Genomic DNA, 21,661 nt, shown 5'->3' on the forward strand with positions numbered 1-21,661 from the left:
TCTCACTGTTTGAGGAAGTCGCACAACATTCTCAGTGGCTCTTCCCATCCTGCTCACAATTTTTGTGAATTGCTGCCTTCTCGCAGAAGATACACAACAATTAATACTCAGACCGCACGTTTTCTGAACAGTTTTTTTTATCCCAGAGCTATAATTGCACTTAACAAGTAACTTAAGGACCACCGTCAGTGAGCTGTTGGACAGTATTACTTGGTCTGTTGTGTGGATGCTTGTGTGTTTTTAGGAGGCGGGGAATTTTGGCGGGTGGGGAGGTGTTTGGGAATTGTCATATGTGTGTGTGCATGTTGAGTCTAGTCTCTGGGTGTTATGTGAATTTCGTTGTATGTATTACTGTGTATATATGTACAATGACAATAAAGAATTCAATTCATTCATTGGGCTTGGCTGAGACAGAATCAGAAATCAGACCTCCCACCAATTTGGAAATATAAAAGGAAAAGAATTATGAATCTAAATGAAAGAAGAAAAATTGAGTGTTGGACTGGCTTGCTCCTCTCAACGAAGAATCACAAGTTAGAAACTTTCCCCTATTAAACCACAACTAACACTGTTATTTCATGACAAACTCAAGACATAAAAGCACCACAATGAATCGAACACGGACAGAGTTTGAGAATTAAGCCAAAAACACGTTAGTCAATGCTCAAGTTTGGAACAGGCAATGTTTGTGCACTGGCATTCCTTCCAGACAATTTTCCGAACATCAAACGGCAGGAAATATTATTTGGTAAGTAGTCTCATTTCTCCAATGCAACACGCAACCTCAGACATGGATGAACAGGTGAGTATTCTGCAAGTATGAGTGGCAAAAAGTCGCCCGGAAATAAAAAAAATAAAGCAAAAAGACCAATGTACGAAGGGAAAAAGAGAACGGTAAAACAACAATACCTCTGTATATTTGTTTCAATTTCAGGAACAGTTGGTTACTATTAGTGGAGAGGGCCATCAGGAAAGGTAAGGGAGAAACAGTTACCAAAAATGGTGTAAATATTAAAACGCACCAAATACACGTAGACCAAATGTATCAAAATATATATTTTCAGCTGTAGGACTGAATTTAACAGGAGGTGAGAACTGGAATTTCTGAGAAAAGGGGAACTATTGGTGTCAAGGAGGAAAACTGATATATTATTGCCAGCAGAGAAAATTCAAACACAAACTTCGATACAAAACAGCTTTGTATCTACACGTGAAAATTCAAAATAAGTCTTCATTTTTCCATGGTATTTGGCAACAGGGGACCAAAAACCTTTCCAAGTCCTGATTAAAATAGCAGCCAGTCCCATCATTATTAGAGCATGAAGGTGAAGGTGTGTTACTATTTATGTACTTCTCCTAAAGCCATTTAGCAAAAGTCATTGTCCAGGAAAACCTACCTAACTTTTCTAAGTCTGGCCACCCTCAATGCTTGAAAATTCTGATAATAATCAAGATGAAATTTAATTCTGAAGAGCCAAGGATAAAAATGGCGAATCAGAAAGTGGGGGAAACAGCACACTTTATAACAATAATTCTCAACCCTGCAAACTTTACTGGCTGGGGAATTCTGGGAGTTGAAGTCCACATAGCTGAAAGTTGCCGTGGTTGAGAATCCCTGTACTACAAATTTAGAAACTCTAAAAACACTTCTTGCTAAAAAAAGGAAGCGAACGTTCTCTGAAAAATCACTTAACAAGTTTGTCTGAAGAGACTAACAAAGCTATTGGAGGGAATATTTTTATCGACAAAACCCATTTCAACACAAGTGTGAAAAGACAGCCTGGGTTGACAGGAAGTGTGCGCACATACACAAGCTCACTCAAACCAGATGGATTTGACTTCTTAAGGCTCCAAGGAGAAATGTAAACAAAGGGATACTGTACAACTAAGGTGCTATTTTAGGCGTTTGATAAAGTTACAGTAAAACACCATTCCCCATCCTTATCACTTATCCCCAATTTCCTAGCAATTCCCAGCTCACATTCTCCAGTGCCAGAACTTCGGTATAAAGGCATAAAATAAATGAAATGAAACAACTTACGTGGATTTGATGACAAAATACTTTTTGCTGTGCGACTATCTGCTCTTGGCATTGCCTCTCCACCAGGCTGAATAAATGTAGCCACCTGGTCTATGGGAAAATATAAGATTCAGCAAAGGAAACAAAACATTTTCTTCCCTGATGGATTAAAAATTCCATTTGCCCAGATCTAGCTTGGCAATTGTCTGGTCTCTGATACAACTGAGGGTTATCCTCTTTTTGTCTCGAACCTGTTATCTGATACCTGTATTCGGTCTGAGATCTGAACAGAAGCGAAAAGAGTCCGAAGACAGAAAGAAAATAAAACAAACAAACAAACAAAAACCCCTGAAAATCTGAATCTAGAGAATTCTAAAGTCCTAGCAAGGCATTTAAGATTTCAAGCCTCAATACTTGGAAACAACACATATTAATTTGTTAACTGTTTTTATATTTATTTTTTATATCATGGTGTAAGTTGCCCAAGATCGCTTTTAATGGTGAGATTGATGACATGTAAATTTAATGAATAAATTAAACTAGGAAGGTGAAGTTAGGCTGCTGTTCAAAATAACTGAGAAACACAGGTGGAAAGACTGTTGTGTTGCATACCTCACACTTCTTCAATATTCTGGGGTCTCTGTTGCTTTGAGCATCTTGCATAGATGAAGCCAGCAAACGAACCTCTTCCGTTACTGCAGAAGGACCAACTTTGCCCGAGAAATTGGAGATGACATCTGGCTGGAATAAAGGACTGCTTCTGTGGAACCAATAAAAACGTGAATTATTTATTTACTGAAACTCGGCTGGGCTTTGTTGAACATCCCATTCTTGCTCTGAAGACAATATGGAGCCATGGAAAATCTGCAGGGTTTTTTTTTTCCCCCAGGTCTTTGAGTGGACTTCGTTAACTTGGTTAAAATAAATGACTTGTCAGTCATAAGCAGGATTTTGGACAAGCTTAGTAGGCCAGATTGTGCTAAAAATTGAAATTTGCTTTTCAATTTGAAAAATTGGATTCTGAAAACATGATGGAAGTTTAAGAAGCATGATACTGGTTAAATTTCCCACTAACCTGTTGTCACTTATGTTATACTCAACCAAGTTGTGAGCGTTCTTAGCATCAGGGTATGCTGATGGTGCTCCTTGTTCTGGTTTCACCAATCCCAAGTTTTCCATATCTCATGCTTGCAAAGATTGTGATTATCCTTAAAAAATATACATATATTAACTGGCTTTGATAAAATAATTTAGCAAGGAAAGCAAACAAAATATAACTGCTACCGTTGTTTTAAAATGTGTTTAAAATGTGTAAAAACAGATTCATTGCTTGGTCTGATCTAACCACTGCATCATAGGGTTCAGCCAATACTTACAAGCATTTATTTCTTTATTAACACATATACTCAGTGTAGTTTCTTGGGTACCAGAAAACCACTCTACTTGCCTTATATATCCACAACATTCCAGCCAAATGCTCTTTTACTACTGCTGTTTCATCCAGGTGGCTAAATCCAAAATAAACTCTGCAATATGAACAAAGAAAACACAGCTGTGAAGCATCCCTTTATGAAGAAAAAGAAAGAAATTATATTTCCTGCCTGACCTATTTCTTCCTGACCACAGTTCTGTGTGCATGAATTATTTGTAGATCTTAATTTATTCATGCAGCATTCTAAAAATTTCACCTTCCAAAAGAGATTATATATTCTAAATTTCTCTCCTTTTTCAAATCAAGAATTTTAGAAGTGTGCATACTCAGGGTCAGGGACAATTGTACTTAAGAGATAAACACTTGCCAAGTTAGTCTGAAATATAAACGGATGCTGGGAAGGAACATATTCAGCTTTATATATTATATTTTTTCTTCCACTCTTTGTAGGGTAGAATAGACAAGTGTGATTGGACACACAAGGAATTTGTCTTGGTGCAAATGCTCTCAGGGTACATAAAAGATACATTCGTCGAGAGCCAAGAATCAAAAGGTACAACACTTAAAAATTCTTTGTAGGGTATGATTGGTTTTGTATATTTATCATTTAGGTGTTTCCCCTGTTACAGCCAACTTTTTTAAATCAGCTTTTTAATTCTCAAACATAGAATTAGCAACATGTAACCTAAATACACCAAACAGGAGATGTTATTTATTCTCTTTTGATGGAACAGCGAGGAAGTTGCTTAGTTCACTAAATTGCAACTGTGTGCAAAACAATTTTTTTATCCAAGTTGATCCACCGCTTTCTCGTTTTTCTTCTTTATCAATGTTTCTAGTGAAAGACCAAATAAAGGTATATTTATTTATCTATCCTATTTATTTGTAATATTTAGATTTGTCCATCCAGCTCCTGCTTTTCTGCTGTCTTTTACAGTATCCTTTCAAATTAAAAGAACATGCACAAAATCAATAATAACAAATAACACATCTATCCCAAAAGCTGGAGAAATATTTGATAGGTGGATTAAAAATACCAAATCCAACGTAAACAACTGTCAGTCCTATTGTTTCTCTTATTCTTTTATTTTTCTTATATGTACCCATTTCATGTATTCACAACTATGTATACACTTATACTTATTATCTTGTAAACAATTGGCAAATCAAATAAATAAATAAATAAAATAAGAACCATAATAACAATATTAAATTCTCACCCAGAATGACTCCCAGCAACTCTTTAGACCTTCTCAAGAACCCTGCAAGATAGGCCGGTCTGGCATTCTGCCCTTATTTACTGGCTTCGAGCCCGACCTTTTAAAGAGCCCCACCCCCTCACTCTTATTGGACAAGGCCAGAGTATAAACATCCAGAGAAGCTAGGGATTGGATGACAGACCTGTCAATCGAAATAGTGGGGCGTGCCGGGGGAAAGGAAATGAGGTCGCCCCGCCCTCCCGTCAGAGGCAGTGGTCCGGTCCTCGCAAGGGCGATTCCACCTCCGCCACCACCTCGCTTACCTTCCCCGGCGGCCCCGGTGGCCTTCCGCGCCGCTCCCGCCAGGCGAAGGCCGAGCCGGGGAAGAAGGCCGAACCACCCAACTGTCTCCTCCCCTCCGCCGTTGGCGGTTGAGATTCGAAGAAGCGGTTTCAAGACGAGACGCCAAAGGCTCGCGAGGCGGCTGCGCCGATTGGCTGCTTCCCCAGCCGCCGCGCGACGAGATTGGCTGGCGGGATCGGAAGGAGGGCGCAAAATATAGGACGCTATTGGCTGATCTCGCTTTGGTCAACGAGTGAGGGACGGGACGGGGGGCGAGAGGGGAGCCTCTCTGGGATTGGCTCCTTCGGGCCTCAGCCATTGGAGGGGGCGCGTGTGAGGATGGGGAGCATGCGCAGCAGCGTCGGTGTTGAGGCCTAGTCGTAGTTGAGTTACCCCGAAGGTAAGTTTGGGAAGCCACCGCAGTGGCCGTCTCGAGAAAAAGCTCCTCCCTCTCCGGTGCTGCCTTCCCTCCTATCCAGCAGCTGCTCGTGTCCATTTCCCACCTTCGGCCTTTTCTCGCCATCCCAATCGCACAACAGCCCTGCGAGGTAGGACAGGCGGACCCAATGAGAGCCAAAACAGCCGGAGAGCTTCACGAGGGTGGAGGGGGGGGGACAGAATAAGGATTTGAACCCCCTTTTCTCCCCTAATAACAATCTTTGCAGCATCCCCACGGTCATGTGATCAAAATACAGACACATTTCCCCCCCCTCGGCCACTGCTTTGTACTTACGACGGTTGCAACGTCACTGGGTGGGTGGGTGGGTTTCCCACATGATCCCCTTTTACAACCGTCCAGCAAGCAAAGTCGATGGGGAAGCCAGATCCGTTTAACGACCGTGTTGTTCCTAACTTAACAAGGGCAGTGGATTAAAATGTGGCAAAGTTGAGGTCATAGCGTGGAGCGAAAAGTCACTTTAACACACCTTTCTCACTCAGCAACGTAAATTTTGGGCCTCAAATTGTGGTCGTAACCTTGAGGGCTGCCTGTAGTTTGTTTCGGGCCAATCCCGTCACCTTTCTATCCTGTTTGAATGAAGATCGAGTCCTGATTTGTCCACAAGTATTTTTTTAAAAAAGTATTTTATGGGGTACACCAGGGGTGTCCAACCTTGGCAACTTTAAGACTTGTGGACTTCAACTCCCAGAATTCCTCAGCCAGCAAAGCTGGCTGAGGAATTCTGGGAGTTGAAGTCCACAAGTCTTAAAGTTGCCAAGGTTGGACACCCTGGGGTACACCCTTGCTTATTCCTATGTCTGGATCTCCGCTTTGGGGAAACCCGGGTCAAAAAAAAAGAGAAGCGGCATTTGCTTCTTACCATGATGGAGGGTGTCCAGGCTGCATTTCCTTTGGCAGTTGGTTGCAATGCAGTGGCCTGAGCTGGTTTTGCAGGGAGGCAACATGTCCCCCTCCCCTTCCTTCATCCCATTTATTCCCTTGGCAACTTGAAGTGGCAAGCATCGCATTGTGACTTCACTGCAGAGAGTGGGAGATGATAAGTGAAAAAGTTGGCTTGAAAACTTGGGCTGCTTTTTCATCTCTTTCTCACAGAGGTCTACAAACTTGGCAACTTTTAAGGCTTGTGGGCTTCCACTCCCAGAATTCTCCAGCCAGCATGGGAGTTGGAAGTCCACAAGTCTTAAAAGTTGCCAAGTTGGAAGACCCTTGATCTATCTATCTATTCTATCTCTCTCTTTCTCTCTGCCTATTCTATCTCTCTATTCTATCTCTCTATTCTTTCTCTCTATTCTTTCTCTCTCTCTCTCTATTCTACCTGTTATCTATCCTATCTATCCTATCTATCCTATCTATCCTATCCTATCTATCCTATCCATCTATCCTATCCATCTATCCTATCTATCTATCCTATCTATCCTATCTATCCTATCATCTGTCTATCTATCAATCTATCTATCTATCTATCTATCTATCTATCTATCTATCTATCTATCTATCTATCTATCTATCTATCTATCTATCTATCTATCTATCTATCTATCTATCTATCTATCTATCTATCTATCTATCTATCTATCTATCTATCTATCTATCTGTCAAGTCAGTAATTTTTGGTCCATTTCCACCACCACCTCCACATCCACGAATCTTCTCAAAAAAATTATGCCACTGCAATGGCAGACACCGATAGCTGGCAAAATGTGCGATTCGGTACCAGCGTGGGATCGAACGCTGAATTGGAAATGTTTTGACCATGTAGCATTTCTCAGGGAGCAACCTATTTTCGATGGCTGGTACTTCACCTACATAGCCAAACGGCTTTTTTAAAAAAAGAGTTTCAATCAAGTTTTAAGTCGTGGCTTTCAAACAAAGCTGGAAGATACGAAAACTTCGTTTTGGATCAAATTTTGTTTCAAGAGCCCACATTACGCCCACATTACTTAGGGTGGCTTATTTTGGTGTGTGCTGACTCAAAAGTTTTTCTGGTCCTGAGTTTTAAAAAAATAGATTTTTTTTTTCTCCCTTGGAGCCACTGGGTCTTGGCAGCCTCTGTCAGTTGATCAGCTTAGAGCCATTAATTTGCTCTAAGAATAGTAAGAGGAGAAAAAAAAAAAGCCGCACAAAGGAAGCAGAGCTTGCTCGCCCTCCTCCCTTCCCTGCAGTGTGAGTTTGTCCCTTCCTGCTGAGCTGCACACCTGGTGTATTATTTAACAGAGAAGGCTGGAGCGGAGCATATGCAAAAATAGAAAAGGGACAGATGGAAGGCAAAGTACCAGACTTGCTGGATCGCAGCCAAACGGAGCTGCGCAAGGGAGACCAAAGTGCATTTTGGCCGCCATTAAGAGGCACACCAGGTACGATGTAGGACATGGTTTATTTTCTCAAAAGTAGGCGTGGGTTAAATACATCAGACATAATCTTTTTAAATAGCTGCAAATGCACTTTTTCTACAGTGCCAGTTCTGCAGTTAACCAGACATTCGGTGTGGCATGAAGTGTCGCAAGGCCAAGGCAAATTTGGCTCGTTCCTTCTACCAAACTCTTAAACCTGCTGTAGGCTGTGGTTTGTTAACTCAACCGAGTTTCTTCTGGATTTTATTTTACTTTTTTCCCCCTAGCTGAGTCTTCCTGTTTCTCTCTTGCAGCTTAGAAAAGTCCCCGCCAGTTCGTTTTAGATGCCTCCCTCGAATTTATTACGCTTCACTGCCTCTTTGATCCACCGGAGAACTTTCCCTTGGACATCGAAGCTTGGAGACAAACATCTCTTAATGCGCCAGTGCCTTGGACCGTACATCCTTGGAGTAGGGAAGAAGAGCTGCAGCGAGCTGCTTCCTCTCAACGAAGCCGACTTGGAAGAACAGTTTGTCCGGGGTTTTGGGCCTGGAGGCCAGGCCACAAACAAAACCAACAACTGTGTGGTTCTCAAGCATCTCCCTTCGGGGATTGTCGTCAAGGTGAAGGCACCGACGGTTCTACTTAATTCCCTGGCAGGTTTCCCTTATTTGATCCAGATTTCGCTCTGTACCTTGCCGTGCGTGATCTGGAAGTTACTCAAGGGTCTGAAATAGGGGGTTTCCCAATCGCTTATGGCTTGTCAAAGCCTGACCCAGGTGATTAGAGAACCTTTCCTGTTGTAAGCTCATCTGTGATGGGGAGTGGAGTAAATTTAGATCTGTATTTGACCAGGAAAAGCTTTAGCTCAATCTGCAAGTCGTGTGGTCGTATTGAAACTTAGTTGTGCATGCAGTGTTTTTTCTTCGCCTTGGCAGCTTGAAGATGGGTGAACATCAACTCCCAGAATTCCCCAGTGGCTGCCTTCTCTAGGGCCCAGACACCATGGTTGGTAGACCTCAGAAGATGGATGGTCTTCAACTCCCAGAATTCCCCAGGGCCTGCCTTTTCTAGAGCTCAGACTCTATGGTTGGTAGACCTCAGAAGATGGGTGAACATCAACTCCCAGAATTCCCAGTGGCTGCCTTCTCTAGGGCCCAGACTCTATGGTTGGTAGACCTCAGAAGATGGATGGTCTTCAACTCCCAGAATTCCCCAGGGCCTGCCTTTTCTAGAGCCCAGACTCTATGGTTGGTAGACCTCAGAAGATGGGTGAACATCAACTCCCAGAATTCCCCAGGGTCTGCCTTTTCTAGAGCTCAGACTCTATGGTTGGTAGACCTCAGAAGATGGGTGAACATCAACTCCCAGAATTCCCCGGTGGCTGCTTCTCTAGGGCCCAGACTCCATGGTTGGTAAACCTCAGAAGATGGACTTCAACTCCCAGAATTCTCCAGCCAACAAGGGAAATCTGGGAATTGAAGTCTGCCCATCTTTAAGTTGCCAAGGTTAAGAAACACTTCTAGATGAAAGCAAATTTCAGCTGGTGAACCATCTCATCCTGTTCATCCTACTAGAAGCGTTGGTATAACATGGCCCATGTGCTAATCCTCATACTGGCATTTATGGATCCCTCTGGGAGCTTTTGCCGGCCTATTGAGTCTCTTCAATGCCGTTTTTCTCCATTTCTGACCGCTGAATGCCTCCTGCCCCATGCTTTTCTTGAGGAACACCTATCCTAGCAAAGGTTTCCGGATGAGGCGGCCTGCATTCTCTTTAACGCTAGATCCTTGTTTTTCTTCCCTAGTGCCATCAGACTCGATCCCTCGAGACCAACCGCTCAAAAGCCAGGGAGATCCTTCAGGAGAAAGTGGACATCTTCTACAAGGGCCAGTCCAGCGTGGTGCTCCAGGAGAAACAGGAGTCGCAGAAGAAAAAGGAAGAGAAGAAACGACAAGCCAAAAAAAACCTGGAAAGGAAGCGGCACTTGAAAGAAATGCATGCCCTGGAGGACAAATAGGAACATAAAGACAGTTTCGGCTGACATTATTTTTTAAAAATGGGACCTACTCTAATCAATGCATTTTTTTAAAACTCTGCAGTTCAGCAGAAAACAATACAGTCCAATCAGTGCTTGAATTATTAGCATGATGGCATCATCCCCCCCGCCCTTTCCATTTCACTGAGGGCAGGAGAGATCCTTGCAGGTGGTAAGGAACCAACCCCGTTTCCCAGGGCCTAGATCACAGCATTTTTGGGGGAGGGAGGGGGTCACGTAATTTATTTCTTCTCTGCATATTTGCCAGAACTTTTACAAGAACAAAGTACAGCTTCTTTGCTGTCATTTGGTAGCGTGCAAAAATTGCTGTAGCATTTCGGTCGCCACGCTGTTAAACCCAGTTGTCCCAAGGTGACGCGTTCCATCGGCATCAAAGCCACGAAGAAAAAGTTGTTAAATCAGGAAAAAGATGGATCCCTTTCCTGGAGTCCATCAACGCTTCTGAATGTGTGTGTGCTTTCATTTCCTTAATCTTTTCTTGTCCTTGTAATAATTTTAATTACTTGTCCAGCTCACTCCCCACTCCCCCATGGCTCTCTGGTATTCAACCGCAGGAATTATTGAAAATAAGCTTTATTACGTCAAGTAATAAATACATACAAAGAGGCAAAGTTGCAGTTTAAATCCGGGGACGGGGAAAATGGTTAATAACGGCTGAAAATTGGCTGTTTTCTGCTTGGGAGGAACTTGTGCGTTTTTTTGGGATGGTTGTGGAAAACCCAAAGAAAGGGACGTTTCAAAAAGATACCGTTTACGGTCTGCGTGCCAAAAGAATAATACTCCAGATGATTATATGGCAAGTTGAAGAATAGATGGCAGGGAACTTTATAATTCCACCAGTTTAAAAACAATCCCTGAAATGGTTGGGCTGGGAGACAAGTTAATTTGGAGCAATTAAGGCATTTTTTTTTTCGAAAAAAAGGTTTACCCTGCAAATCCTAAGTATTTTTACCTTGGTGCGTTGTGCAGGATTTTTTTTTTTTTTTGTGGATGTCCACAACTCATCGACAAAACGGTATGGATCTGTCCTCCAGGCAAGCAAAACTATTGATGCATTGTATAGAAAAATGTCAGTAACGCAGGGGGGGATTTCTGATAGGGGAACCTGTCCAGTTTTATTTCAGTGAGGAATCTCTGGAAAGCTGCAAGGGATCCCTCAACTGGCTCTGAACACAGACTAGAAAACGATCTAAGGCAGGGGTGTCCAACCTTGGCAACTTTAAGACTTGTGGACTTCAACTCCCAGAATTCTGGGAGTTGAAGTCCACAAGTCTTAAAGTTGCCAAGGTTGGACACCCCTGATCTAAGGGGATGTGAGCCCAGAGAGCGATTGCAGAAAGTTGAGAAGGGATGTTGGGTACAGATGACAAATGGGAAGGAAGCTTGTTCCCGACTAGGAGCAGAATTTGGGTGGAAAAAGAAGAAAAAACCCACCCCCTTGAATAATTGCCATTCTTCCAAGGGGTGGGTTTTTTGTTTCGGATGGATCAATCCAGGATGGCAACTTGCAGAAATGTAAGAGTCAAAATTAAGCTTGTGAGATGATACAAAAAAAACAACGTCTGGATGGGAGCAGGAATTCAATGGGACACCGAAATTCTCGGCCACGGTTCTTGGAAAGGGAACTGTGCCAAACGAGGAAGAAGACGTGCAGAAAATTGCCAGTTCGAAGGGTTGGTCTGCATTTTTCCAGAGGAAGGGGATTGAAGGGGATCTTAAGATCTTGCATTTCTTTCCGTCTCTGCTAAACATTCTCGGACAAGTCCTCTGGCGTGGATGATACCTGTAAAAAATAAATAAAATACGGTTGTTGTTTTTTTTTTGAAGATGCTTTTTTGTCCCCCACAAAATGAGCGAGCAACTTAACTGCTGACCAGGGAAATAACATCATGAAGAGCCAAAATTCCAAAGCAAATCATATTTAAATCTTTATGTGCAAAATCCATTTTGGCCTTTGCAGGTATCCTCAATTTAATGACAATTTATTTAGTGACTGTTCAAAGTTACGCCGGGGCCAAAATAAGTGACTTACAACCATTTTTTTCACACTTATGACCTCCCCATGGTCACCGGATCAAAATTCAGACGCTTGGCAACTGACTCACGCTTGCGATGGTCGCTGCGTCCCACAGCCAGGGGGGTTCCCTTTTGCGACCGTCTGACAAGCAAAGTCAATGGGATTGACTTAACGACCGGGTGGCCAGCTTACCACTGCCACTGCCGTGCTTCCCTTAACAACGGAGGCAAGAAAGGTTGTAAAAGGGGGGCAAAACTCACTTGACAGAAATGTTGGGCTCCACGGCGGCCTACCTGTATTTGAGTCTCCACTTTTGGAATAAATTTCTTTATTTGTGTAAAACACGGTAGACGGTGCTGTTTTCCTAGAGCAGGGGTCTCCAACTTTGGCAACTTTAAACCTGGTGGTCTTCAACTCCCAGAATTCTTTGCTGGCTGGGGAATTCTGGGAGTTGAAGTCTGCCAGGCTTAAAGCTTCGCTGGCTGGGGAATTCTGGGAGTTGAAGTCCACCAGGTTGGAGACCGCTGCTCTAGAAAATAGCCTGCCTCTTGCACTTAGTCAGGGCGGGACAGCCGAGACCCTAATGGCCTCCTTTGTAGTTTGCACGGTAAAGCATGTTTGGATTAAACTGGATTCCCGCCTAGCAGGATGGGTGAACCCTGAAGCTTGTCACCATGGCAACGGAGATCAAGCGATGAAGGAAACAAGGCCGAAACGACTCGGTTGGTTAGAGAGACGCACAAGGTGGGGCTGACACCAACTCCCCTGTGGTTAATTCCCGCCGATCTGCTCCCAATAGTAAGCCTCTTTTCCATCAGCGCCACTACTACCCGTTGCAAATTCAGAATCGACGGGTTATTAAGCCGGCTCTTCAAATGCTGGGGATACAATCCTGAGGACTAGAAACGCCGGCGATTTAAAAGGAGGCTGACCTAAAATTTACCTCGTTTTAGCCTTTCCATGGCACTTTTGCTGCCGGCGTAGGTGGGTCTGATTTCTTTTCCTAATTCTTCGATGATGGTCAGGAGTTCTGCGTATTTACTCTGAGGGACTTGGTTGCTGCTGGTGGCCTGCTGGCAGAAAAGGAAAGAGGGGGGAAAAACCTGGAATTAAGTCACAAAGACACCCAAAATCCGAAGTTTACAAATGAGCAGAACAATAGAGGCCGTCCTCCTCTTAACAACTTTTCGTTTAGTGACCGAAAGTTACAATGGCCCCGAAAAAAAAAAAAAAAAGGACCGTTTCCCACACTTAACGACCGTTGCAACTTCCTCAGGGTCAGGCGACCAAAATTCAGGTGCTTGGCTTCATATTTATAACGGTCGTCGCAGTGTCCCCTTTTGCGACATTCTGACAACCCAGGTCATTGGGCAAGCCAGATTCACTGAACCACCACATTACTAAGTGGTAACTCACTTTACAACGGTGGCAGGAAAGGTTGTAAAGTCACCAACTCTCTTGCTTAGCGACAGAAATTTTAATCTCCGTTGGGCTCATAAATTGAAGATGACCTGTAGAACAGGGTCTAGTAGCATTACTATCAGTAGCATGCTAATAGTATTTAACATCTAGTGCTACTGGAGGCTTTTAAAGAAGAGATTGGACAGCCGCTTGTCCGAAATGGTATAGGGTCTCCTGCTTGAGCAGGGGGTTGGACTAGATGACCTCTGAGGTCCCTTCCAACTCTGTTAATTCTGCCTTCTAGTCCAACCCCCTGCTCAAGAAAAAGACCCTTTCCCATTTCATAGAAATAGTTGTCCAATCTCTTCTTACGAACCTCCAGGGATGAAGCGCCCACAACTTCTGGTGGCAAGCTGTTCCCCTGGTTAATTGTCCCCACTGTTAGGAAGTTTCTCCTTAATTCAAGGTTGCTTCTCTCCTTGGTTAGTTTCCATCCATTGCTTCTTGTCTGGCCTTCTGGTGCTTTGGAGAATAGCTTGACCCCCTCTTCTTCTTTGGGGCGGCCCCTGAGATATTGGAACCCTGCTATCATGTTCCCCCCCAGTCCTTCTCTTCATTAGACTGGACATATACAATTCCTGCAACTGTTCATCGTACGGTTTAGCCTCCAGCCCCCTGATAATCTTGGTCGCTCTTCTCAGCACCCTTTCTACTTCATTGTGTCAACTAAAAGAAATATTTCTTTGGTCTTTTTAGTTGCCAGCAGAAAGGGAGTGGGGGGGAAAGCAGTGCATTCCTAAAATGCTTCAGATAATTGCTAGGCAGCCGAAGATGTTGGCGCGCAAGATTATTACTGGAGAGCACGACTGATGACTTTTGGCTATGGATGTGTCCCATTGGAGAATATACATCCAGGGGATGCGGGGAAGACCAGGGTCAAGGGGGAAATGAATGATGTATTTTAGTGTCGGTTGCACCCAGCTAACGCCAACATGGCCACTTCTAATAAATCATTTCTTTTTTCCCTCGGAGAGATGCGGCTAGAGACTTTTGATTTGAATGTGGGTAGAATTGTCGGAGCCCTGACACATTGCAGGCAGAGAGACATCTCTACCAGAACCGACCCCCTTGTAAGGATTAGAATAGCCCTTAATGACAAAAGAAAACCTGCTTTTCCCTTCTTTCAAGAATCTCGTAGCGTCATCACAATTTTAACCCTCTACACGACGCAAAGGAAAGCAGGACTGACCAAGTGACTTGATGACCCCCCGTGTCCATAAAGTTGAAATTAAAAAAAAAATATCACCATTTTTACCTGCCCTCCTTGTGTGTATCCTAGAGAAGGGGGTCCGTAGTCGTTAATCAGGTGTCGGTACTGCCCCGAGCCCGCCATGCTGCTGGAAGGAGAATGCGCTTAGGGGAGAAACAAATGCAACGGATAAGAGTGGATCCCCAAAGAAGGGAAAAAAGGTTATCAGAGAAAAGGCATTCTTGGTTTAACAGCGTTACCTACTGCTTAACAGCGACATGAAATGGCAGCCTTAACTCGGGAATTAATAAATACAAATGCTTCCTTTTTCGTCTCGGCCAAGAAAACTTTCTCCCTCTTTGCGTGGCTTTTTCTTGTTCTCCCAGCTGCGAAATATTAAAAAACTGGCCATTTTCTTGTAACGCTGGCAGGATTTTGCAAGCTCAGAGTCGTTGCTCGGAGGTGGGCAGCCCCAGAAATCCGAAATTAAAACCCCTCATGCAAACGGGTAACAGGATCGGGCTTCAAAATAATCAAAATTATGTTAGACTCCCCGGCTCAGGGGGAAAGGAAAAAAAAAACACACAAATCTACATCTGGGAAACGGGCAATGAAACTCCTTCAGGCGCAGGAGAATATCAGGGTCCAGCATTGCAGAAAAGACATCAAATTTTCTTTCTTTTGGCGGGTGGTTGAGTATATTTACATTAAAGTTAGCCACCAAACACATCGACTTATTCCCTTAAAGCCTCTGCAGCAGTTCACTTGGTATAATGCGGGCTCCAATCCAAAGCACGCCAAACACAGGTGATTTACAACACGTGTGAAGTGGCTGTTTGGTGGTGGTATAAAAATATAAGGGGTGGGGGGCATGAAACCAAGCATCTTGGCCATAAAAAAACCCGGGTCTCTCTCTCTCTCTCGATTGGTGACACCCCTTCCCCATTTCTGGCACGGCTTGGCAAGCCAACGCTGGTGACAAATGGGGCAGGCTGGGGGCCTCGCCATTGGAAAGGTTGGGGATTATGGGTCCACTCCGAAGCCCAACTTCGCCTGCCTGCCTTCTCTAAGGAGGATGAGCCCTCCACGAGACCCATCTCGCCCTAGAGGCTGGCTCCGTATCTCGAGGCTGTGCCACCTAACCCTCTTCTCTAACCGCCCCCAAACCACGACCTGGGGTCCCTTTACCTGCTCCTTGGCCCTCAAACACGTAGTAGGACATAACCTCCGGCAGCCAGAACCTCCTCTGCCGGCAGCAGGCCCCCAGGAACAAAAGGAGAGGAGGGGGGGGGCTCGGACTTGGCTGCGCCACCGTCCCCCCCTTCAAACGCAATGCAGATGGCCGCCGTTTGCAGCCGTGCCAGCTTCGCCCAGCTGGAGGGTGAGGGTGGGTGGTGGAAGGAAAGATACACAATGCCAGGCTGGCTTGGAAACGGGAAGCCTTCGCCGAAGGACATCCAGAGCTCATTTAGCTGAGCCCGGACGCTGGGAGGGAAGCATCGCAGAGAGCTGGAAAGAGATTCGGGGCAGCGGATCAACCGATCTCTTCCCCCTTCTGGGTAGGATCCGTTTCAGGGCCCCCAGAACTATCCTAGCCTAGTTCTGTATGGGCTCAGAACTCAGCTGTTTGGAAATAGGGGAATACAAAGGGCATCAGTGCCATAGACCCTGCCTGGCACCTGGCCACAAGGATGGGCGATGCCAGCTTAAACATTGGGTGCATTCAGCTTCTAGCCTCCTTTGTCTGCCTGGCTGGCCTTGAGCCAGGGTGCCAGAGTGTGCCCTGTTCACAAAGCAGGCAGAGAAGCTACGATGGAGAGAACGGATACTCAATGTCCCTCTTTCCAGCCCCTCAAAAACACCCTACGGAAGAAACAATACGCGCCTTTAAAAATAAATACAAATAAAAAGAATAAGGATATGAATAATAGGCCCTTGGTTACGACTTGGGTTGTTAAGTTTTTACCAGTCTCAGACTGTGAATCGAAGATTAAATCAATACCATTACTACTAATAATAACCAAAGGGCTGCCTGGATACATGGAAAATTTGGACTTATTAGACCTGAATATCCCAACTTTGCCAAAAAAAAAAAACACCAAACAACAACAACACCCCACCTTACTTGGAACTGCTAAGAAAGAGGCTGTTTTAATAGCTCTTAGATCTTCGGTTAGGACCAGAATTGTTAAGTTTTTTTTTCCAGTCCCAGACTGTGAATCAAACTCAAGATTAAATCTATAAGAATAATGACTAGGAATAATGAATAGGAATAGGAAAGAATAAGAAAATAAATAAGAATAAGAAAATAAGAACAAGAAGGCAGCTGGGGTTAAACAGGAATCAGCCCACGCATCTGAAGGAAGATCCTTCTAGATGTTTTTTTTTTTTTCCCTTTTCCTTTTTTCCTTTTTTCTTTTCATTAAGGACAATCCTCACGTCTTGGAAAGGAAGCGAAGTGGATTTTGGAGGCAGACTGAGTCATCCTTTCAATGTGGCAGATGGCTGGCTCGGGCGGCCTTCCTCCCATTTCGAAGCCCATCCAAAACTACACACACACACCAAAAAGGCAGGAAAAAAGGGAATCTTTTGGGAGCGGGGGTAGAACTCTGGCATTCCTGGGCCAGATGTGAAGGAACAGCTGCAGACTTCAAAATCTAAGTCCCGCTGGCTTGGACACTTTTGAAGGTCCCCACAGGCTCTAGCCTTTATTTTTATTTTTAGCTGAATTTTCTCAGGCTCATCAGATTTTATTTCCCCCTCCCCCCAGGAGTTGACGGTGCCTTTGAAATTTCCCACCCGTAAAACGCAAGGGAGCTGAATGCAGGGATTTCGAGCATCCTTGAAATCCAAATATCTGTAATAAAACAGTCAGAGAAACGTCCTTTGGGGAGGTGGGCATAACCCGGGGGGGGGGGCATAGCCCCCAGGCACTGATTTTCAGGGGGCCTTTGCAAGCTGTCCCTCTGAAAAGGTACCGAGGATGCTGGTTTAGGCATTAAGCATTATTGGCTTAACCATAGTTTACTGGATAAATCACAGCTGGCTGGGTGCACAGAACATCCATTAATCCCCCTCCCAGCTTGGCAACTTTAAAATGCTGGCTGGGGAATTTTGGGAGTTGAAGGTCACAAATTTTAAAAGCTGATAAGTTTAAAAAAAACAACCCTATTGGTTTAGCCTATGGAATGAACCAAAGTGCTGCCCATTAACCAACTTACCCAAACCTAAGTTAGAAACCAAACTTTAGAAGAAGACCTGAATGATTTTAGAAAAGGGTTTTTGCAAGCACTGTTTTTAAACATCTCTTCCTTCAAACACGGCCCTGCAAAGTTATCCCCTCCTGGTTTTTAACAGAGTTTTATCACAAGAAACTTTAACTCAGCTTTCTGAGGTTGAGACTACAATACCTGTTCCAGTCTTGGTATAGTGGGTGGGAGATAGATAGATAGATAGATAGATAGATAGATAGATAGATAGATAGATAGATAGATAGATAGATATAGGCGGGCAGGCAGGCATGCATAGATGAGAGAGAATATATATTGATAGATTATAGATGACAGAGATGATAAAGATATATTGATACATGATAGATAACAGATAGAAGATAGATATAGATATACAGAAGAGAGAGACATAGAGAAGAAAAGTGAGATAGAAAAGATAAACAGAAAGATAAAAGAAAGAGAGAGAGAGAGAAGCATATAGATGATAAGATTGACTCATTGATGGATAATTGATAGACTAGCTAGCTAGAACAGGGCTTCTTTAGGCATCCTGCCTCTACCTCTGTATGACTGAAGTGACATGGATGTACTGGTGATGGAGACACACAGGGACTACAACACCCAGAATCCCTGGCAGGCATTGGAAGCGTAGTGCCCAACTTATCTAAAAGGGAGATACCCAAGCCATCTTGGTTAGGGTCATAGGTCAGGGGAGGAGGATGGTGAGTGAAGATAACCCCCCCCCCCAAAAAAAAAACCCTAATAAAAGTACACACTTTTGCAGAGGAGGGGGTCAGTTCACAGGTGGAGGGGGGCTGGAAGGGAAAGGAGAGGGGAGGGGGCTTTGGAAACCTTTTGGGTTCTTAGGGAGGAAACTTTCCGGGCAGGATCCACACTCTTTAAGAGGCGGGGGGAGAACCCCTCCTCAATTGGAAGCCTTCTCTCTGCCTGGCTCCTGGCTCACCTGCTCCATCCAGGCTCCTTTTGGGGAGAAAGACCCCGCCACCCCCACCCCGGAAACAGCCCAGCGCCGGGTCTCTGAGCACGTGCAAAGTTGGGTTGGGGAGGGGGCGAAGGTCCCTTGCTCTGCCCTCCCCTCCTCCTTCCTCCTCAGCCCTCTCCTCCCCCCCGCCTCTGCCTTGTGCCCGGCCGGGGCGAGGCCAGGCCAGGCTCGGCTCCCCTGTCCCTCCCTCCCTCCGAATCAAGACCCCCCTTCCCCAATATCCTCCCCCCCCCGGCGCCCCCCGACTCGCCCAGGGCGGGCGGGGGAAGCGGCTCGGGGCGCCATCCAAAGTTTGCAAGCGCACAAAGGCGGCGCGGGGTGGGCTGCGGACCCGCGCGACCCTCCCTTCTTCCAGCCGGGGAGGGGGCGGTCCCCGCCGGTTCCCCTCCCCAACCCCGTGCGCCTCACCTGGCCCGGGGGGGCTTGTAGGACATGCGGGCGCCGGGAGGCTCCGGGGCCGGCACGCCCGGCGAGGTCCGCGCCACCGCGCCGCCTCCTTGGCTCGCGGGCTGCCTGCGCCGCTGCCGGAGACCCCGAGGAGGAGGAGGAGGAGGAGGAAGAGAGGGGCTAGGGGGCCTGGATCCCTCCGGCCCCGCCGCAGCCGCCCATCCCGTCGCCGCCGCCGCTGCTGCTCGCCTGCCCCGCCGCGCTCCCGGCTCGGCCATGCGGGGGAGGGAGGAGGGGGCGGGGAAGAGGAGGAGAGAAGAGAGGAGGAAGAGGAGGAGGTGGAGGAAGGAGGCGGGGAAGAGGAGGAATAAGTGGAGAGGAAGGGGAGGAGAGGGAAGGAAGAAGAGGCGTAAGAGGGAGGAAGAGGAAGGAGAAGAGGTGGAGGAAGGAAGAAGGAGGAGGTGGAGGAAAGGAAGGAAGGAGGGGAAGGGAAGAGGAGGAAGGGGAAGGAGGAGGAGGGAGGGAAGAGGAGGGGAGAAGGGGGAAGAGGAAGAGGGGGTGGAGAAGAGGAGAAATAAGTGGAGAGGAAGAAGAGGAGAAATAAGTGGAGAGGAAGTGGAGAGGGAAGGAAGAAGAGGCGTAAGAGGGAGGAAGAGGAAGGAAGAAGAGGAGGCGGAGGAAGAGGAAGGAAGGAGGGGCGGGGAAGAGGAGGTGGAGGAAGAGGAAGGAGGAAGAGGAGGGAGGAGGCAGGGAAGAGGAAGAGGGGGTGAAGAGGAGAAATAAGTGGAGAGGAAGAGGAGGCGTAAGAGGGAGAAGGGGGCGAGGAGGAGGAGGAAAAGTTGGCGGGCCTTTTTCCCAAGGGTGGGAGTGGGAGGGAATTCCTCTGGGTGAGGAGGGGGACGGGGACTGGGCGGTTTATACCAGGGCTGGCAGGAGAGGGGTTGGTTGGTCGCCATCCTGCTGTGTACAATCCGTTTCCTTCCTTCCTTCCCTTCTTGTTTTCTTGCTCCTTTGCCTTTTTTTCTTCTTCTTTTTCCTTTCTTGTTGCAAAGGGAAGGAAACATCTGTTTGGATTACCTGGAGTTCCAAAAAGCAGAAACACCCAGGCTGGAAATCTCAATATTTACAACAGGTGCAGGGTGGTAGCCAATGCAGCGCAAGGACTCTGTTTTTGTCCATTGGTGGAGGGGAATTGAAGGCCGGAACAGGATCTCTCTATAATCAATGCATCCCGTTGCTGGTACCTCAAGGGGCCGCATCCATTTTGAAATGGGGCCACTGCTTCTTAGGCGACATCTGAACAATTAAGAGGAGTTGAGGGTTCAACCAGCGCCTGGATTCATACATTGTTCTGTGCCTTAACTATATCTGGGCTTGGCTTTGTGTGTCCTGTTAAAAGAGGTCCATCAAGGTATAAAGCGGGGGTCTCCACTCTCCAACTTCGGCAACTTTTAAGATTGGTGGACTTCAACTCCCAGAATTCCTCAGCTACTCATGCTGGCTGGGCGGATTCTGGGAGTTGAAGTCCAACGTTGCCAAGGTTGGAGACTCCTGGTATAAAGTCACATCTTCTCCAGGTTGATGTTCTTCAGCTTGAGCTCAACCATCTAGCCTTCAAGTCCTTTACCCCTCTGGAATACCTGTGGGACAGGATGTTCACCTCTGCCTGGGACTACAAAAACAGAACAAACACCAGGCCAGCTCCCAAGAAATGCGCCCGAGACCTGGGCCTTTGATTCCCAGGGGAGCAGTAGGCATAGAGCAGGGGTCCCCAAACTTGGCCACTTTAAGACTTGTGGACTTCAACTCCCAGGATTCTCCAGCTAGCATTGCTTGCTCTCTTGCAATCCCTTCCCCTGCAATCTCTCTCCACTTTAGGAGATTAAGAGAGAGAAAAAGCAGGCATGGCTGACTGGGGAATTCTGGGAGTTGAAATCCACAAGCTTTAAAGTGGCCAAGTTTGGGGATCCCTGGCATAGAGACACTCCCTTCTCCAACCTGGTGCCAATATGTTGGACTCAACGGCGTGTCCTGGCCACCATCTCCCTTCACCACCTAGAAAACCCCAAACCCAAGGGACGACCCCCCCCCCCAAGTTTTTTGCAACAACCTCGAGTTTCCTGCAACGTGTGAATCCCAGGGAGAGGTTTGATGCAAGGAAAAATTGGGTTTTAAGGATGGCTGGGGAATTCTGGGAGTTGGAAATCCCCCCAAGCCTAGTCCTTGAGAAGAATATAAGGACTCGGAAGGGGAAAAAGGCACACAGTTCTTGGACCCATGTTGTGGTTTTTGTTTTTTCCTCTTTTCTTTTTATTGTTAAGCTTTTCATAAGCCGGCCCCCGGGCATCTGTTGGAAGGGCCGTGTATAAATAAAAAGGAAAAAAAGAAGTGAAGTCTTTCTGCATTCAAAACGGAGCAAATAAATTCACTCACAGAGCTGAACAAGGCCGACATTTCCCCAAATGTACGAAATGTGAATGCTCACCCAAGCCCAGGGGTACCCCCCAAAAAAAAAAAACCTTTTCCCCTTTG

General features: G+C 45.9%; 3 protein-coding genes across 12 annotated transcripts in view; 1 reads left to right on the plus strand and 2 right to left on the minus strand.

Moving 5' to 3' along the window:
* MPHOSPH9 (M-phase phosphoprotein 9) overlaps positions 1-4,991 on the minus strand; it is a 23,153-nt gene extending 18,162 nt beyond the window's left edge. For 2 of the 4 annotated variants that reach the window (XM_087942574.1, XM_087942572.1), the window contains exons 1-5: positions 4,854-4,991; positions 3,468-3,546; positions 3,096-3,228; positions 2,633-2,780; positions 2,042-2,131 (exon numbers count right to left, since the gene is read on the minus strand). In XM_087942574.1, the coding sequence (XP_087798700.1) occupies positions 2,042-2,131; positions 2,633-2,780; positions 3,096-3,199 (342 nt within the window). In that variant the 5' untranslated portion in view covers positions 3,200-3,228; positions 3,468-3,546; positions 4,854-4,991. Of the gene's footprint in view, positions 1-909; positions 929-2,041; positions 2,132-2,632; positions 2,781-3,095; positions 3,229-3,467; positions 3,547-4,672; positions 4,718-4,853 lie in introns of those variants that run through there. The other 2 variants (XM_087942573.1, XM_087942575.1) reach the window with 2 other exon arrangements.
* MTRFR (mitochondrial translation release factor in rescue) lies at positions 4,895-10,448 on the plus strand. 6 transcript variants are annotated; one of them, XM_087942595.1, is made up of 4 exons: positions 5,316-5,393; positions 7,668-7,807; positions 8,098-8,406; positions 9,591-10,448. In XM_087942595.1, the coding sequence occupies exons 3-4, from the start codon at positions 8,128-8,130 to the stop codon at positions 9,801-9,803; spliced, it is 492 nt and encodes a 163-aa protein (XP_087798721.1). In that variant the 5' UTR covers positions 5,316-5,393; positions 7,668-7,807; positions 8,098-8,127; the 3' UTR covers positions 9,804-10,448. The 6 variants fall into 6 exon arrangements, with proteins under 6 accessions (XP_087798723.1, XP_087798718.1, XP_087798721.1 ...); XM_087942597.1 differs by lacking the exon at positions 7,668-7,807 and having other exon boundaries at positions 4,895-5,393; XM_087942592.1 differs by lacking the exons at positions 5,316-5,393; positions 7,668-7,807 and adding an exon at positions 5,123-5,246.
* A 1,068-nt stretch (positions 10,449-11,516) lies between these two features.
* Positions 11,517-16,033, minus strand: CDK2AP1 (cyclin dependent kinase 2 associated protein 1). Of its 2 annotated transcripts, none has more exons than XM_087942590.1 (4): positions 15,698-16,033; positions 14,576-14,673; positions 12,803-12,929; positions 11,517-11,625 (listed from the first exon to the last, which is right to left on the minus strand). In XM_087942590.1, the coding sequence occupies exons 1-4, from the start codon at positions 15,975-15,977 to the stop codon at positions 11,558-11,560; spliced, it is 573 nt and encodes a 190-aa protein (XP_087798716.1). In that variant the 5' UTR covers positions 15,978-16,033; the 3' UTR covers positions 11,517-11,557. The 2 variants fall into 2 exon arrangements, with proteins under 2 accessions (XP_087798716.1, XP_087798715.1); XM_087942589.1 differs by having other exon boundaries at positions 12,803-12,932; positions 15,698-16,031.
* Positions 16,034-21,661: the final 5,628 nt, after the last annotated feature.

This window comes from Notechis scutatus, chromosome 13 (assembly GCF_049901735.1).
Source record: "Notechis scutatus isolate UNSWTSFEM ecotype Mainland chromosome 13, rNotScu1.2, whole genome shotgun sequence".
NCBI classification, from domain to species: Eukaryota; Metazoa; Chordata; class Lepidosauria; order Squamata; family Elapidae; genus Notechis; species Notechis scutatus.